This window comes from Thermobia domestica, chromosome 12 (genome assembly GCF_964235325.1).
Source record: "Thermobia domestica chromosome 12, izTheDome1.hap1.1, whole genome shotgun sequence".
NCBI classification, from domain to species: domain Eukaryota; kingdom Metazoa; phylum Arthropoda; class Insecta; order Zygentoma; family Lepismatidae; genus Thermobia; species Thermobia domestica.
The window spans coordinates 95,589,205-95,607,019 of NC_137465.1; the positions used below are offsets into that span (position 1 = coordinate 95,589,205).

At 35.4% G+C, this 17,815-nt stretch overlaps 1 protein-coding gene across 1 annotated transcript in view; it reads left to right on the top strand.

Annotated features, from left to right (window-relative positions):
* LOC145666042 (opioid-binding protein/cell adhesion molecule homolog) overlaps positions 1-17,815 on the top strand; it is a 476,706-nt gene that overhangs the window by 430,253 nt on the left and 28,638 nt on the right. Inside the window, exon 9 of the mRNA XM_081733141.1 lies at positions 1,559-1,654. Coding sequence (XP_081589267.1) covers positions 1,559-1,654 — 96 coding nt within the window. The remainder of the gene's footprint in view (positions 1-1,558; positions 1,655-17,815) is intronic.

Consider the following 17,815-nt stretch of genomic DNA (forward strand, 5'->3'; position numbering starts at 1 on the left):
TTAATTTTCTTGGTTTAAGGTGGATCACTAGGTGTTCTTGGTGCTATGCTAAACGCTACTTGAGTAGTGCGGCGTTGCCAGGTAGTGTTGAGTGTTTAGTAATGCCAATAATAAAGGAAGAAATCATGGAGTTCTGCTTGGATACATACAGGAGAAATTAGTTGTCGATCCTTACTGCAATTCACAGCTCAGTTCCACTTCTCGAATTGCAACGCTAGAACCCAGGGATTTTCTTATTGTGACTACCAGAGTAAACGTACAAATTTGGCAACGACGCATTATGGCGTTCTGCACAAGTTCCTTTTCAAAATATATTTCCTTAAATATATATTAATATTCAAATAAAATATGAAACATAACACGAATAACGGTCAAACAATACATCTGTTTCATAATAAAATGGTTACTTTTAGTCCAAATCGAAGTCATAGTCGATTAAGAATTACACTGCAAATTCTGATATCCTTCATACTGATGGCGTCATACCTCCGAAGCGCACAATTCGATTTGATGTGAAAAATGCCTCACAAGCAATATTACATATTTTGGCAAATCTCGTTTTGTTTTTATAGATTAACTCATAATTCCACTGTATTAATTATATATATATATATATATATATATATATATATATATATATATATATATATATATATATATATATATATAAACATATTTTCGCAAATAAAATTTTCATTCTTATTCTCTTTATCCTACTGTAAAAAGTGAAATTTTAACACAAAGCTACGATAAAATATAGAAATTCGAAAATGAAATTTTGTTACGGTTTATAAATTTATAGACTATTTAATTGGATACATCTTAGAAATATTTCATTTGACCAAACTACATTTCTCCCAGTATTCGCAAAATAAATAAACATTGTACAGAGCATTAAATTCCATTGAAATTAGAGGGTTCTTGAAATTTCATTTGCATATCTAAAGATATTGATTCAAAAATAACTGGAAAGCGAAATCTAGTATCACAATTTGATTTACTACTTAGAATATGCAGTTCGGTTCAAACTTACCAGTGTCTTTGTGGTATTTCATTTCTTCTTCTAATTTAACTTTATATTTGCATTTTTTATATCAATTTAGTTAGTACTAAAACAAATGACATCTAAACTTCGTATACCATTCAGTAACATTGTTTCATGCTATTTTGCATCATAGATGAAGCACAAAATATCTTGAAATAATATTGTCTTCGTTTTATTAGAAAATGGTTCTCAAAATATTATAAGATTTTATCAAACACTGCGACACACCACTTATTTCCATTAGTTTATCCAAATTTTAGACAGACAAAGCATCACGAATATTTTAATTTCTGGTTACTTTGAAATGAAAAATTCTTTTGAATTTCTTATAATTGGTAATTTGAATCGGTGACAGTGTGTTAATAACTGTCGTGCATAAATATGAATTCCCAAGTATACTAAGAAATACATTTTTATTTTCTATTAGTAATTCCCAATATTACATTTATATTTTTTTCAATTCTAAAGGTAAACAAATTAACAGTTGACTATCGTGATTCTTTGTTTGTTCAGGGAAACCCAAGGATAAGTCGTGGAGGCAGAGACACCGAGATCAAATTGACAATGAAGTCCTCAGTGATTATGACCTTGAGGAGTGGAGGGACAGGGGTGAGTTCAGCAATTAATATTTTAACAAATTTTAGTCGTAAATGTGATTTTCATCAGGCAATTATTAACATACTTGTTATATTGAGTAAAACGAAATTATGATTTTACAATTACTAGGACATTAGTGAATATAAAACTTGTTTTTGTGATGTTTTATTTATCCATATACGCCTTAGAATACATCTTTAATGCATGTTGGTTTTCATCTCATTGTCTATCCTTGAATTACTGTACGCTAGGTACATATTTACTCGTGTTACACAGCCTATGTTTCAATGAATTATTGAAATATGATGCATTCCTTTTATTTATGCGGCCATGTTAATTAGCGAATTTTGTTCATTAGATCTACTTGTACAAAACATAATTATTTTCTGGAATAGGAAACTCTTTCTATGCATTTTCTTCTGAGATTTGCCAAATTAGATTCAGTTTTATATGTTTGATTCAGAAGGGCACTCTAGTATTTGAGATTTCTGAAACAGCTGGAAAGCATAAGTTGTCTCTACATACATGCACAGTATGCACTTTTGCTAAAGACATTATATCATTATTTGCTATTAGAGGATTGTGATTAATAGTTTGCTTCTTCAATTTTCAATAAATCACACGGACAGATACGAGTACAAAACGCAATGAACACTTCGGAGGCGAGGCTACAATGTAATGGGCAAACAAGAACATCAATAACAAAGTCACTTGGAAATGTGTCTTTTATTTTGTCTTCCTCAGAAAAATCTAGGCTAAAATAAATACTAGTGACAAGAATGACGTTATTTATTTTGCAGTTAATATAACAATTTTGAAAACAAATATAAGAGACTGAATTCACTAAACATGTGCATAGAATAGTTTCAAATACTTTGTTTGTAGGTGATTACACCGTTGTTTAGGAAGGACTACTGTCTTCAACACGATATTATTGTATTATGTTGTCCTTATATTTTCAATTAAAGTTATACTTCGTATCATTTGACAGAATCATAAGAGATCAACATCACATTTAATTTTACAATATATAGGACATTTTTATATATCTAGGATCAACATTAATAGACCGAAAACATGTCAACTAAAAGCAGGAAATTGTGTTACTATTCAGTTCAAACTCTTTTGATTTCGAGATATATAAAACGATTATTACACCTGTTCTGAAACATGGTCGTCTTTTTTGAGGGAGAAACAAAGACTGGAATTATTTGAAAATAAAATCTAGAGGCGAACAATCGGTCCCAAGAGGAACGGAAAGAGGGAACGACGGAAATTTCATTACATGTAATAATTTCCGTTAATAATTTCCGTACAGTCTACTTAACATTATAAGGGTAATTATGTCTAAGAATCTCAGGTGGACAGGTAATGTAGTCAAAATGAAAAAGAAGTGGAAACACTCAATATTTTAACTGAAGATTCAATCAGGAAAACACCATCAACAAGACCTAGTCATAGATGGGAGGGTACTGTAGTACTGAGGTGGATCTTGCGGAAATATAAATATGAAGTAGAAACCGGATCCAGTTAGCTTAGGACACGAACCACTGGAGAGCTTTCGTGGATGTGATATTACAAATTCTCGTTCCATAGGTCTTGAATTAGCTAATTACTTTATATAGGTACATTATTATTTGTAGAGGTTCATCCATACTGCTAAATGGGTATTTGAAGAAAATTCAGAGACAAAACCAGGTGTACTATGTTACGAACTACATAACTTCCTATATGTGTCCTAGTTTTTCTAGATTGGGGCGCATCTTTATCCATTCAATTAAGAGATTAGACATATTAATGCAATTTAGCTGGAACTACTTGGGCTTAAAACCAGATATCTAATCAATATGTGTAAGTTATAACCCCATCCGACGTACGACCATACAGTTTAGCCAGTGTTTCATTGTATTTTAGTGAGCTCCAAATTTTATAAAATAATACCTTACGATACCATACCTTTCAGACTGACAAGGGGCCACTGCACATGGGGGAGATGTGGTTTTAACTGTTAATCTTGTGTGGGTGAACACATATTTGTAACCCTCGATTTTTCGCATCTAGCTGAAGATAATTAAGATTTATTTTTGCATTAGTTTGTTCTCCGCCCACCATTAGAATTTGCTGAAATTCTATTTGTTTTACTACCCTCCCTGCACTTTCTCAATTTGTTGTTATTTTGTTTTTTGTGTGCATTTTTAGACACACTATTTACAGATATTTAGAGTAAATGGTGAATTCTTGCATTATGGCACAAGATCAACTTAGGTCTCTAGATTCAATTGTGCGCCCCATATTTTTTTCACGGCAAGTATGGGGAAGACGTTATTAGTTTTTTTTGAGTATTTTGTATCTTACTGCGTCATTTATGAGTTCAACGCAGTCAAGAAGCGCCATTTGCTTCCATATCTATTAAGGGATGGGGCCCTACCGTGGGTTTTAGCATTAACTAGAACAGACGAATTTGTAAACTTGTTGTATGTAGACATAACGAGACGTATGATTACATTATTTGGAGTTTTTGTAGTTAAGAATCTTACGAAATACAGCATTCGATCTAGAGATCAAAAAGACGGGGAACCCATTATGACATATATTTATGATAAGCTAGATCTCATGTTTACTTTTGATAAAGCTATGCCTATACAGCAACAATTTTCTGATCGAAGGATTATTGCCTCAGTACTTTAAACTAACATGTAATAAACCGTTTACGTCGGTCAATGCGTTGTGTGAATTTTTGCTACAAGAACAGTCAGCTGAGTTAATTGTGAATTATAAGACACTTGTTAAAGCTAAGTCTAAAGAACAAATCTTGCAGTATAGCAGACTGGAATTTACCACAAAGATAGCTTATGTTTTGTTGCGCGATAATTCTCATGTTTCATTTCTTCTCGAAGAACGACAGCAGAGGAACGAAAAGCTTGCAGTTTTAGAACACCAGGATATCTTATCCGCTGGGACAGGATGTGGTAATCAACAGTCTGTAGATTCCATTCCAGTTCATAAACAGAAATGTAACTCTTTTTCTTCTTTTTGTACTTCAGAATGTAAGAGTGACATGGATATTAATAATCATAGCAGAATGAGTTCTCCCACGAATACTTATGATATTGCTAAGAACGAACAGAATAGGCGTAACGGGAATTACAGTACGTTTCACGCAAATAACACACATTGTCCGGCTAAAACATTAGTAAGCAATATGGCTTAATTCAAGGGAAGTGATAATTGTAATGTTTTAAATAGCGAAAATAATTCAGGGAATAGTGGGGGATCTGCTCTCAAGACCCACACGGTAACTACGCCTATTGTTAGGGATAGGATTCTGCCTTGTATCAAAATTACAATTGGAATTGGTAATCAAATTATCAAATTGGAAATAAAGAGTATAAAGCGTTGCTGGACTCTGGTAGTGAAACTTTTTGTACTAGGGAGCTTCTCTCTCCTAACACTAGACTTGTTAAAATACCTACTATCATTCGTAGCATCTCGGGTAAAGGACTTGAAACCAACTCGTTAGCTGTCTTGAAGTTCAAAATTGACGGCTATTCATTTACGCATACTTTTAGAGTTGTAGACAAACTTGCATGTTCTGTTTTGTTGGGGAATGATTGGTTACTTCCTTAGCAGGTTACTATTATCCAGGACATTCACGTAGTTCACAATTAGGTTTGGGAAACTCACTGACTTCGCGCTACCTGAGAGTCATGCTATAGGTACAGTTTCCGAACAAACTGCGAACTTAATGCAAGCGTATTTCGCAACAGAAAAATCTGTTACTTTGTCAGAGGATGATTTCGGAGTGGCTAAGCGTTACGTACATGAAATTAAAATGCTAGCTGACGTCCCAGTGCACACTACTCTGTTTCCAATTCCCTTCCACTTAAGAGAAGAAGCTAAAAAGCACGTTGGTACTTTGCACAAACAAGGGATAATTAGGAGGTGTGTATCTAGTTACAATTCACCCATTCTTCTCGTGAAAAAGAAGTGTGGATCTTTCAGATTTGTTTTGGATGCCAGGGGCATTAACCTGCATATCCACCTGACAATTTTCCTGTACCGTGGATAGACGACATTATTTCGCGTCTTAGTTGGTGTACTGCCTTGGCATATTTATGGTTTTTTCCAGGTAAATATCACTGAGGAATATCAACATGTCACTTCTTTTTCAACACCGGGAATTGATTTTATACAGCCCACCCTCAGGGTCTTATCACTATCTCACCAAGAAGTTATGTCAATGAAATAGTGAACGTGGTCCTCAAACGTGCACGAGAAAAAACAAAATTGGCTTATTTTTCATTAGCCATTTTGGGACACGATATTTCGTACGTTTTCTTGCGAATATCCAAAAGAATTACTGACTCCATTAGTAATTATGAATGTCCGAAGACGAAAATACATGTGGAAAGTTTTCTAGGATTACCTAGCTTTGTAAGATGATTTTTACCTAATTTTTCTAAAATCGCGGAGCCTTTGAACTCGCTTCTCAGGAAAGTTGTACCGTTTAAGTGGACACAAAAACAAGATACTTCTAAGAAAATCAAAGACCTTCTAATAAAATCGCCATATTTAATGCATTATAATTCGAAGTACCCAGTATTATTTGTTCTTTGAATCATCAACTCACGGTCTAGCTGCCGTGCTCAAGCAACCTATAATTTCTCCAGATGACCCAGAGTTAGCACCCATTGCTTATTGTAGTCGCAGTATAAGTAAAAGTGAAAAATCTAGACATCCTTATGAACTTCAACTTTTGATCATTATATATGCCTTTCGATCCTTTCGTTATTTTTACTAGGACGTCACTTTTATTCGAAAACCGATTGTAAGAGTTTATTGTTTCTGAAACAGAGAAAAAATGTAGGTAAATTTGCGAGGTGGCTTAGTTTTATTGAACAATATTACTTTACTGTGACACATGTGTCCGTGCTGTCTAACGTAGAAGCCGATGCTATTTCCCGTTTTTCTCGTACCCCCAGGGATATTTTTGATGAGCAACAGAATGAGGATGATCCTCGAGTATTTTCTTCCACCGTTACTGAGTGTAATAATATGTTAAGTGACAAGCCTTCTCTAAGAGATGAACAAATTAAGGATTCGTTTTATACGGATATTTTGATTGGTTAGAAAAAAGGAAAAGAAAAATCCGAAAATTGAAAACCAAGCATTTTATTTCACGGTTAAAGAAGGAATTTTGTTTAGAAAACAGAAAGACATCTAATGGTATGAAATTTTTAGTTGCTGTACCTGTTTCATTGCGCTATAAAGTTTTTAATGCGGCTCATACTTCTGGCATTGGCTCAAGTCACGGAGGTTTCTCAAAGACGTATGACATTTTAGTGAAAGCTGTGTATTTCCCTAATATGAAACAATACATCTATCAGATGCAAGGAATTTTTAATTTGTCAGACAAGCAACAACAAGCCTATTTCTGCTTATGGTACATTGAAAACGCATCTTCAAGTGCCACACTTCTATCGTCTTTTCATCGATATCGGCGGGTGGTACTCCCAAGTAATATTTCGAGACATAATTATTTGATTGTGGTTGGTGATTATGCTGCCCGTTATACTATTTGTGGTTCACTAGCTGATAAAACTGCGTCTTCTGTAAGTAGTTTTCTTTATGAAAACGTAATTTTGAAATACGGTATTTTTAAAGAAATAGTCACAAAGAATGGTCCATGCTTTACTACTAACTTATTCAGGGAATTGTATGCAATTATTGGACCTAAGATTCGACTTGTAAATGTTCAAGCTCATGACGCTAATGGGACTGGTGAGATAGTTAACCAAAACATTGAACAGAGAATGAAATCTGCACTGTGTAATAAAGATCAAGGAAAATGGGTAGAACTGCTGCCATATGTTGCGTTAGCCCGCAACGTAACTGTCAATTTATCCTCTAGATATAGCCCTTTTGAACTTTTACATGGATTCCGACGTAGAATGCTACACAAAGCAATTTTGGACACACCCTGTCAACTTCAGGACAATGCTGAACGTTTGCGGCAACTTGCAAAAATACAAGACAAAGCCCATGACAAATGTTCCAAAGACATAAGACTTCAACGAAATTTTATAACAAACGTCATTCGAAATCCAATTTCAAAGTCGAAGACAAAGTATGGATTTTGGACATTACCATGAAGAAAGGATCCATCAGAGATTTTAGTAGACGTTACTTTCGTCCAGGAATCATTCAGGATATTGATAACCCAAATTCCTATTTTGTTAAGTTCAAGACTGCGCGAGGAACATTCCAGGTTGATTCAATTGCAGTACAAAGGTTGAAAAAGTACTAGAAGCAGAAGGAAAACGAGGAAGATGGAGAAGAAGATTGCGTTGACTTGGGTATACAAGACGTTGTGGAGAATGCTACTAAAGATGCCTGCCGTGCAGAAGTACAGGAAGAGAAACAGAAGAGAGAAGGTGAAGGAGAACATTGTGAAATTGTTTTTAATCCTGCGGTGAACATGATAGAAACAGAAGATATTCCACGTGTGAAATTTCGTGAGGTTGTGATTGCCAACCAAGTACCCACTTGGGCTGAAACGGGGAAGAATTGTTACGGTTTGAAACCGAAGTTTGGTCCCAATTCTGCAATCAACAAGAAAATTAGTGTTTTTCGAGGACATATCACTATGATTAAAGCTGATGCTGTTGTCAACGCTACGAATGAATTACTTATTCCATTAAGAGGAGAGGATAGACGTATCCAAGAAACTGCAGGAGAAGAATTTCGTAAAGATTGTGATAAAATTTAAAACCAGGGCCAGTGAAGATTGTCCCAGGCTATAATTTCCCAGCTGATCATGTATTGTTGACATGTGGTCCCAGGGATGCGAACAAGAAAACTTTGAAGATTTTTTTATAACAATTGTTTTGATTTTGTGTTGAAAAATCGGTTTTCAACAAGTTTTTCCGTGTATCGCTACTAGTGCATTTCATTTCCCCAAGGAACCTGCTGCGAGAATTGCTTTGTTAAATTTACGAAAATTTTTATAGGATCATTTGGACAAAGTACACCGTATTGTATTGTGTATTTTCGATAAAGAAAATTGTGATCACTATCAGCGTTTTTTACCTGTGTATTTTCCCTTGGAAGAAGGAAAAGAAGCTGTAGCTGTTTCTCTGCAATGAATTTCTTCTTTATAAAGAAGAAGCAAACGAAACTCAAAGGAAGATTTGATGAATTAGGAACATCTGTGAAGTTGGTGGCGAATTTTGTTTTGACACTGGCCATGTCATTATGGAATTTGTTTTGGTTTGTTTGTGCTTCTAAGTTCTTGCCGGCGATAACAATTACGACGAAGAAAAGAAGATACTTAGAACTGTTGGTTAACCTTGTAGAGCACGTATCCTTTTTTTGATTATTTTATCAACAGCTTATAACCTGAATAGGTAGTATTTTTGCGCCAAATTAACATCTTATTGGTACACGATGCTTTGTAGAATAAAGAAAAGGGAGGCAGACGCAACTGTGAATTCATATTTGTAGGCTATCCATGTTATGATACTTATGAAGAAAGAATTGCTACTTTTTTTTTGTATTTTTCAAGATGCACCTTATGATCCCAATGTGGATGTAAAGAAGAATGAAGTTTTCTTTTCTGGATTATTTTGATCTGATCCTACGATTTGTTATTAGTTATTGGAAACATACTCAGTCGAAGTATTCTTTTGAAACGAATATATATTGTCATATTCTTTTGTGTGATTTTAGTGATTTTTTGAATTGTCAATTTTTCATTGCCTGCAGTGTATATAATGAACTTGCGTATTTCATCATCAAGATGACTTGGGACAACTTTGTGTATGACGAAGATTTGTGCTTTATATGATATGCACTTCTGTACATTTGAAGAATGGACTTGATTCCACATTTGCCTGTGGGTCCACGTACTTTTACTTTTATGCAAGAAGAAAGAAAATATTTTTATCACATTTTTTAGTTAGGGATTTAGGAATGTGTTTGGTGATAGTCTGTCATGTTGATTTCTTTAAGAGTTTAATAGGGAGTGCAGAAGGCTGTAACTCTGCCAATACGTCGGTCATTGTGGAACTATATTCTCCACAATTTTTTCTAAAACCTGAAATCAACATTCTTTTTTGTTGTTTTATCTATTCTTTCTATGGATAGCTAGATTATTTTTTCTTGTACCACGTAATAATTAAATGATTATAGAGTTAAAATTTTTATTGGTATTGGCGTTTTTATTTCCTATATACAGATATATACGTATGGATTACGGTTTAGTTATTACTTGTTGCAATTTTTCCCCCTGAGTTTTCGTCGATTTTATTCCTTTCATTATTTTATCCAATTATTATCCCTACTCTCGTATCTTACGTGTTTTATTCAGTCATTGACTGTTTCCGCTATTTTTGTGATGTTACTATAATAAACCTGTCTACTCTACTCCTATGATCTACTTGTACTGAATGAACTTTCCAGTTATGTGATGTGTAAGGACATTGTTCCTGTGATTTCCAGAACTACATTTCGTGCTTAGTGATGCTGTGTTTACAACATCGACGTTGCTGTGTTTACGTCATTTCGCCTTGATTGTTCTGCTATCAACAGTGTTTGTGTTGTGAACATTTATGCTGTACTCATTATTTCTCTCCATATGATTTCTTTCCAGACTATATTTGCTGCTCGGTTAGCGTACGCGCCTTTGGCGTGGGAGACCCGGGTTCGATTCCAGGCGGGAGCTCATGTGGTTCGGATTCCACGTTAATCAGTAGGTCCACGTCTCATATAGCCTTGCTGCTAAACGGGACGTTAAATTCAACTCAACTCAACTATATTTGCTGCTGTAACTTTTGTTATGAAGACTGAATGGAACTACAAAGATGTTCATGTTTTTTTAATGAATGTAGAAAAACTAAAACGTGAATTTTTTGTCTCCGAAATGTTTTCATTCGGGACTTTGATTTCAGAGGGGGGATGTGAAGATATGTGTATTTGGACACATAATAAAGCATTTTATTTCGGAATTTGGGATATTTGTTTTTTAAATTTTATGCTGTAAAAAGCATCATCGTTTATTTAAAGTTGAATCACTTTTAATTTTTTTCTAAGTTCATTTACTTTTCATACAAGGAAGTTTTCATGCTGTTAGTTAATTGCTTCGACACATGTAATTTCTTAATCAATAAAAATGACAGATTGTCTCCCTATCAGCAGTAAATATTGGGCGACTGCACAATATTTACTAGTTTGCCTTTACCCTTATTTTATTTCAACGTTTAAAACCAAATTCCCAGTTAAATGCTGGAGAACTTTTTTACGTATCATAGAAGGAAAATCGTTAGCTAAAATAAACTCATGTACCTTTAACTTTTCTCGAGAACTGGTGTCATATCCTGAGTTAAGAGGAATTTTCTCTTAAATTACGTAAATATTGAAGAGAGATAGAAAAGAGGTAGAGGGTTGTGGAGGATGGGATACCATTAAATTTTATTGATCTTGAACAATTATTTTAGGGGAGTGACAGACAGAAAAAGAGAGATGAAGTATAACTTTAGCATGAGGTTTATTGAATGGGGAAACTTGACAGGACTCTTAAAAATTCAAGAAAAGCAATTGCTGTGTAACTTGATTTCTTTGCTTCATTTCTTTTTGTTTTCTATTTTCCGACCACAGTATTTTTAAAATTATAATTAAAATTAAAATTTTATTTTTTATTCGAAACTATTATGTTTATGTAAATACTTATCATATCCGTATATCCGTAATATATTCTATAAATCGTATACATTAATATGAATGTTTATTTATTTGTGGTTTTAACTAATCGATAGCTATGACAGCTTATATAATAGGAAACTATTGGGAAGAGATCATGTTATTTGAATCTGTTCAGTACGTATTTTAAGTTGCTCAAAATTTATAGTGTATCTCAGACGCAACTAAAGTTGACAATTCAAACCGTTCGACTACCGGACCGCGGTGGCTCAGTGGTAGAGCGTTCACCTCTGGTGCTTCGGGTCCCTGGTTCTATCTCAGCTCGAGCCAAATGAACTTTATGGCGGACAAACACCGTGTGCGTGGGTTTTCTCGCGGTTCTCCCTTTCTTCCTACTTTCTTCATTCCACCATTTCATTCATTATTTCATCATCACCGTCTCCTTTAGCCTAGTCGGCATAATCGTGGGACGTAAAACTCAAAGATTTCATTTTCATTTACCGTTCAACTACCGGTAAAATGTGTGAGTTACCTGATTTCCAAAGATTACAAGTTGTTTACAATCAGTTAAATGGTCCAAGTTGGCGAAAGTGATATATGTGTTTTGTGTGTCGCTATCGACAATAACCAAAGTGATGACGGGCTATAAATTTCATAGCAAAACCACATCTACAAAGACAAATAGTAGATTTGAGAAAACTCTCAGTGACAGGTTCTGTCAACATTAAACCAGATTGTCACTCAGAACCTTCGTGCTACTGCTGTGTAGATGGCGGAGAAGGTCAACTAGTACATCTAACAGCCTGTGTCGATAATCACAGACTGCCGCGACTTTAGACAAATGGGGTCGGGTTGCATAGTAGGAACTTCTGCTAAGGAATCCATAAGTTTTTAAGAGGACACCAATCGTGACAAACATGGACCACTGATGACTGAAACGTGTTATATGATTTGACGAGTCATTGCTGACCTTATTTCAAACCATGGAAATATGGGAGAAGATTTATGTATGGACGCCGAAAGAACCATGTGACACCAAGATCTCTCCTCAACCGTGAAACATAGCGACGGGTCTGAGATGTTGTGGGCCACAATATGCTGGTTTCGAGTGGACTCTGTGTGGAAGCTTATCGGTCGCTTCACTGCTTGTACTTCTATTGCCATTTTAGGGGACAATGTGCGTCCTAGGCCCAAATGTTATTTCAGGGCAATGACACCATATTACAGGATAATAATACGCCCATGCTTACAGCATGAGCTGTTCTGGTGTCGTTTTAACAATATTTGGACATAGTTGAAGACCTTCCCTGGCCCGTCCAATCCCTGGAGCTGAACATAATTGAACATCTCTGGTCCGTTTTGGAGACACGAGTTCGGTGCAGATTTAAGTTTTTATCATTTTTCTTGAAAGTGAGAGATGCACTACACGTAGAATTGTGTAATATTCTACTTGCTATCATTCACGACCTCTATGAATACATTACGCGTAATAACAGAACTGTTCTGAGAGTGAAAGGAGGTTCAACAACATGTTAATTTGCTGTTAAGTTACAATTTTCAAATATTTCTATGATTTTGATAAACATCTGTGCACACACATGCACACACACATATACACACACTGACACACACACACACACACACACACACACACATATATATATATATATATATATATATATATATATATATATATATATATTTCTTTAATTCACAATGTTATCAATTTTCCGTGTAACGTGGGTTTCTGTCGCCACGGCATGGCGCGTCCTAAGGTTGCGGATAGAGGACAAGACCCCTAGATATAGAGGTTAGGCTGCGAATATACTGAATAAGCAGTCACGGACAGACGATTAGGGATGATCCTCCAGCTTGGGGCTTGGGTAAGGCTAACAACCTCATCCTGTAAAAAAAAAAAAAAAAATTCAGAAACATTCACAAAAGCCTCGGACAAGGACTGATAACTTGGCACGACCTCAGCAAAGGAAAATGAGCATGAGATTTGGAACGTGGAATAATAGAAGTCTTTATAGGGCAGGCGCGTTAAAATCTGTAACGAGTGAGTTAGAGAAATAAAGGATGGACTTAGTAGGAGTTCAAGTAGTTAGGTGGGAAGGAAATGGATCTGTGAACTCCGGAAATTTTACGTTCTTTTATGGGGAAAGAAATAAAAACCACCAATTAGGAACAGAGTTTTTCGTTCACAAAGGAATTTTACCAGCAATTAAGCAGGCTGAATTTGTTATTAACAGACTTTCTTTTATTACTCTTAAGGGTCGGTGGAGTGATGTTATTGTTTTAAATGTGCATGCCCCAACAGAAGATAAAAATGACGTTATAAAAGACAGTTTTTACGAAGAAGTGGAACGGATATTTGACCAACTCCCGCGATACCATATGAAAATTCTATTAGGGGATTTCAATGCGAAGGTAGGACGAGAGAATATCTTCAAACCAGTTATAGGGAACGAAAGTCTGCATAAGGCAAATAATGACAACGGTGTTAGACTCGCGAGCTTTGTAACATCCAAAAACCTAATTGTTAAGAATACAAAATTCCCTCATCGCGACGTTCATAAATACACTTCGACCTCACCAGACGGAAAAACAAATCATCAGATTGATCACGTTTTAGTAGATAGAAGAAGGCAATCTAGCATAATTGATGTCCGGTCATTTAGAGGAGCTGATTGTGACACTGTTCACTACCTGGTAGCAGCGATAATAAGAGAGATTTTATCGTTGAATAAACGAAATATTCAATGTCCGAAAGCAGATAAATTTTATTTAAAGAACTTATAACAGAGTCAGGTAAGAGAGGAACACCAGATTGAAGTTTAGAATAGATTCTCGGTTTTAGAATATTCGGAGTGCACTAGTGTTGAGGATACTTTGATTGAAATTAGAGATAGCATTAAAATTTCAGAAAAAGAAAAACTGGAACACGCAGAAATATTTAGGAACAAACCTTGGTTCGACCGAGAGTGCATTATGCTAACAGAGAAGAGAAAACAGGAACATTACGCTGGCTACAAACTCCGAATGAAACTACACAAAATTTCACAGACATCAGACGGGAAACTTCCTAAACTTTTAAAACAAAGAAACACTATTTTTCAAAGCTAAAATTAAGGAACTTAAAGATAATAGTATAAATAAAAACATTCGGGACATGTATAAGGGGATCAACGGATTTAAGAAAGGCTATCAACTTCGTGCTTATATATTAAAGAAAGCTGACGAAACAGTTCTCACTGATTGGATAGCATCTTAAATAGATGGAAAGATTTCTTTAACGATTTGCTTAACGCGCAGCCAAAAACTAATGTGCGTGGAGAAAAGAAGAGACACATCGCAGAACCGTACATTATAGAACCCAACCGAATAAAAGTAGAAACCTCTATAAAGAAATTAAAGAAACACAAATTTCCGGGTGTAGACGAAATTCCGGCTGAGTTAATTTTAGGCGGAGGCGAAAAATTGTGGAACTAGATACACAAATTCATTCTCCTTATCTGGAACAAGGAAGGGTTGCCACAAGAGTGGAAAGAATCAATCATTATTCCAATTCACAAGAAAGGCTACAAAACTGACTGTAATAATTATCGAGGCATTTCTCTTTTGTCAACATCCTATAAAATCATTTCAAATATTATATTAGCAAGATTGAGCTCATACGCAGATGAAATTATTGGAGATTATCAGTGCGGATTTAGACGAAATCGATCAACTATCGACCAAATATTTACCATTCGATGGATACTCGAAAAGAAAGTGGGAATACAACACTCAGGTGTATCAACTATTTATTGATTTTAGGAGGGCCTACGACTCGGTCAGGAGAGAAATATTATACAACGTTCTTACAGAACTTGGAATACCGAGGAAGTTAATTAGATTAAGATATGTTTAAATGAATCCCAAAGTAAAATAGGGGTAGGAAAATTTTTGTACACGAGCTTTCACGTCGAAATTGGCCAGAAACAAGAAGATGCGTTGTCTCCATTGCTATTCAGCTTTCTTCTGGAATACCCATAAGGAAAATCAAAGATAGCAATCAGGGCCTAGAGTTGAACGGTATTCACCAGGTTATGGCATATGCTGATGATGTAAATTTAACAGGGGATGATAGGAGAACAATAGATAGAAATGCAGAGATCTTATTAAACGCTTGCAAGGACATGGGTTTAGAAGTAAATGCAGAGAAAACTAAATACATGGAAGTGCGTCGGGACCGTAATACAGCAAATTATGTATACGTTAAAAAATTAAATAATACTTTTGATAAAGTGGATACTTTCAAATATCTGGGATCAGTATTAACAGACGAAAATCGTATTCATGAAGAAATTAAATGTCGATTGAAAGCAGGGAATTCGCGTTATTATTCGGTTCAAAATCGCTTGTAGTCGCGAATTTTATCTAGGAATTTGAAGCTTAAAATATAGAAAACGATAATCATGTCTGTTGTTCTGTATTGTTGTGAAACAGGGTCGTTTACTCTTAGGGAAGAACATGGACTGAAAGTATTTGAGAACAAGATCCTGAGTCGAATATTCGGACCCAAGAGGAACGGAAATGGGGAATGGCGGAAACTTCATAACGAGCAACTACATAATTTATACGGTTTACCCAACATTGTTAAGGTCATCAATTCCTAGAGGCTTAGGTGAGCAGGTCATGTAGCTAGAATGGAAAAAGTAGAAACGCTTGCAGAGTCTTGACTGGAAGACCAATCGGAAAATGACCATTAGGAAGACCTGGGCTCAGATGGGAAGAAAATATTAAGATGGATCTCGCAGAGATAGGAATACAAAGTAGAAACTGGATCCAATTTGCTAAGGATAGAAGTCAGTGGTGAGCTTTTGTGAACGCGGCAATGAACCTCTGGGTTCCATGGGCCAAAGAGTTAGTTTCTTCAGTTATCCATGTTCTTGAATTTTCCAGTGTACAAATCGAGAACCAGTAAAAGTGACATAACTTTATGCAGTAAAACATAGTAGTGTTAACAGAACTCAATATTAACAGAGAACAGTGCTCTGAACATGACTATTCTTTAGCGTGATATTTCAACAGAAAGGATCCGCTGTTGCGGCCAACAGAGGGCCAATGTTAATTGCAGAGTATGAAAGAATCACTGCGGTAATGTTAAAGAACAGGGTGAATGCATACGGAAATGGAAACAGCAGGGCAGTGTTTTTTCATTGTTTTCATTGCTAGTATTAATATTGCATGTTCAGCTTAACTTTTTCTTGCTAGGTTAATGTTAGAGCGTGCTAATTAAAAATTAATTATATTCCATTCAGAAGTTGTTTAAGATATTGGCTGCATTTTGCTACAGCGCAAAACAGCAGATAGGAGGCTACTCAGGTAGGTTTCTTTCATTCTCTCCCCCCTGCTAGGTCTCTTGCGTGAACTTCGGGATAAAGATACCGACGGAATGCAGAGTGACAACAGATAAGAGCAAAGTCTGTTTTCTCTCTCTTCATCAATTTTAAAGATTTCATTGATTCTACGTAAACATCTCCGAGATCGTTACCTCTAGAGACATATTGGAGATAACGACGAAAGTTTCAGAAAATCTGTCTATGTTGCTTTCAAGTAAGAGAAGTGTTCATCTTATAGAAGTAGTTTGGGCACGGCAAATTAAAGGTGTCAACAATAGTACTTAGAAATGAATTTTACTATTATTCTAGTATTTCTACTTCACGATATTTGTTGAATTGTCAAAAACCATTACAAGACTAGCAATTTTGAGAAATAGACGGCTGCTATGTTAAACACATACAGAGTAACTGAAGAATAAATTTAAATGTATTATTTAATATTTATTTTAGAAAACGAATTGTCAGATGGAGCCGAAAGGCCATTTTTACCGAAACATTAATAACAAAGGCAAGGAATTGTGGAAGACGGGCAGAGCATATGTACACCATCCTGGTGATATTTTCTGGTGGGACAGAATGCCGTAAAATCGATTATTCATGCAAAAATGCACCATCTGCCAGGTAGTCACTACAAGCAAGAATAATATCTATTTCGTTCAGATAGTGTTCCCCATGGGACGAGACGAGACGAGAAGTAAAGTTTTCTAATCTCGTCTCCTAAATTTAATACATCTCGTCTCACCTCGATCCACGAAGAGTTATTTCGCTCTTATCTCGAAATTTTATTTTCCGTTTTATTAATTTATGTAAAATAAAATTACGCCCTAATTTATTCCTTAATTTCATCAGGAAGTTATCACAACCGTTCCGCGTCACGATTGGTCCAGGTATAGTGAGATATAACAACACTTAAACCATACTTATTATTGGAGTAAGTTGTGTAATGACTTGCATATTTTAAACATAAATAAATGTTCTTCATTGCTTTTATGCCATCATTTCATCAATTTGTAGTGTTTTACATTTGAATCATGCAACATTAAAACAGTGTTTGAGATTCAAGACTTGGGTGAATTAGTGTTGCCCACGC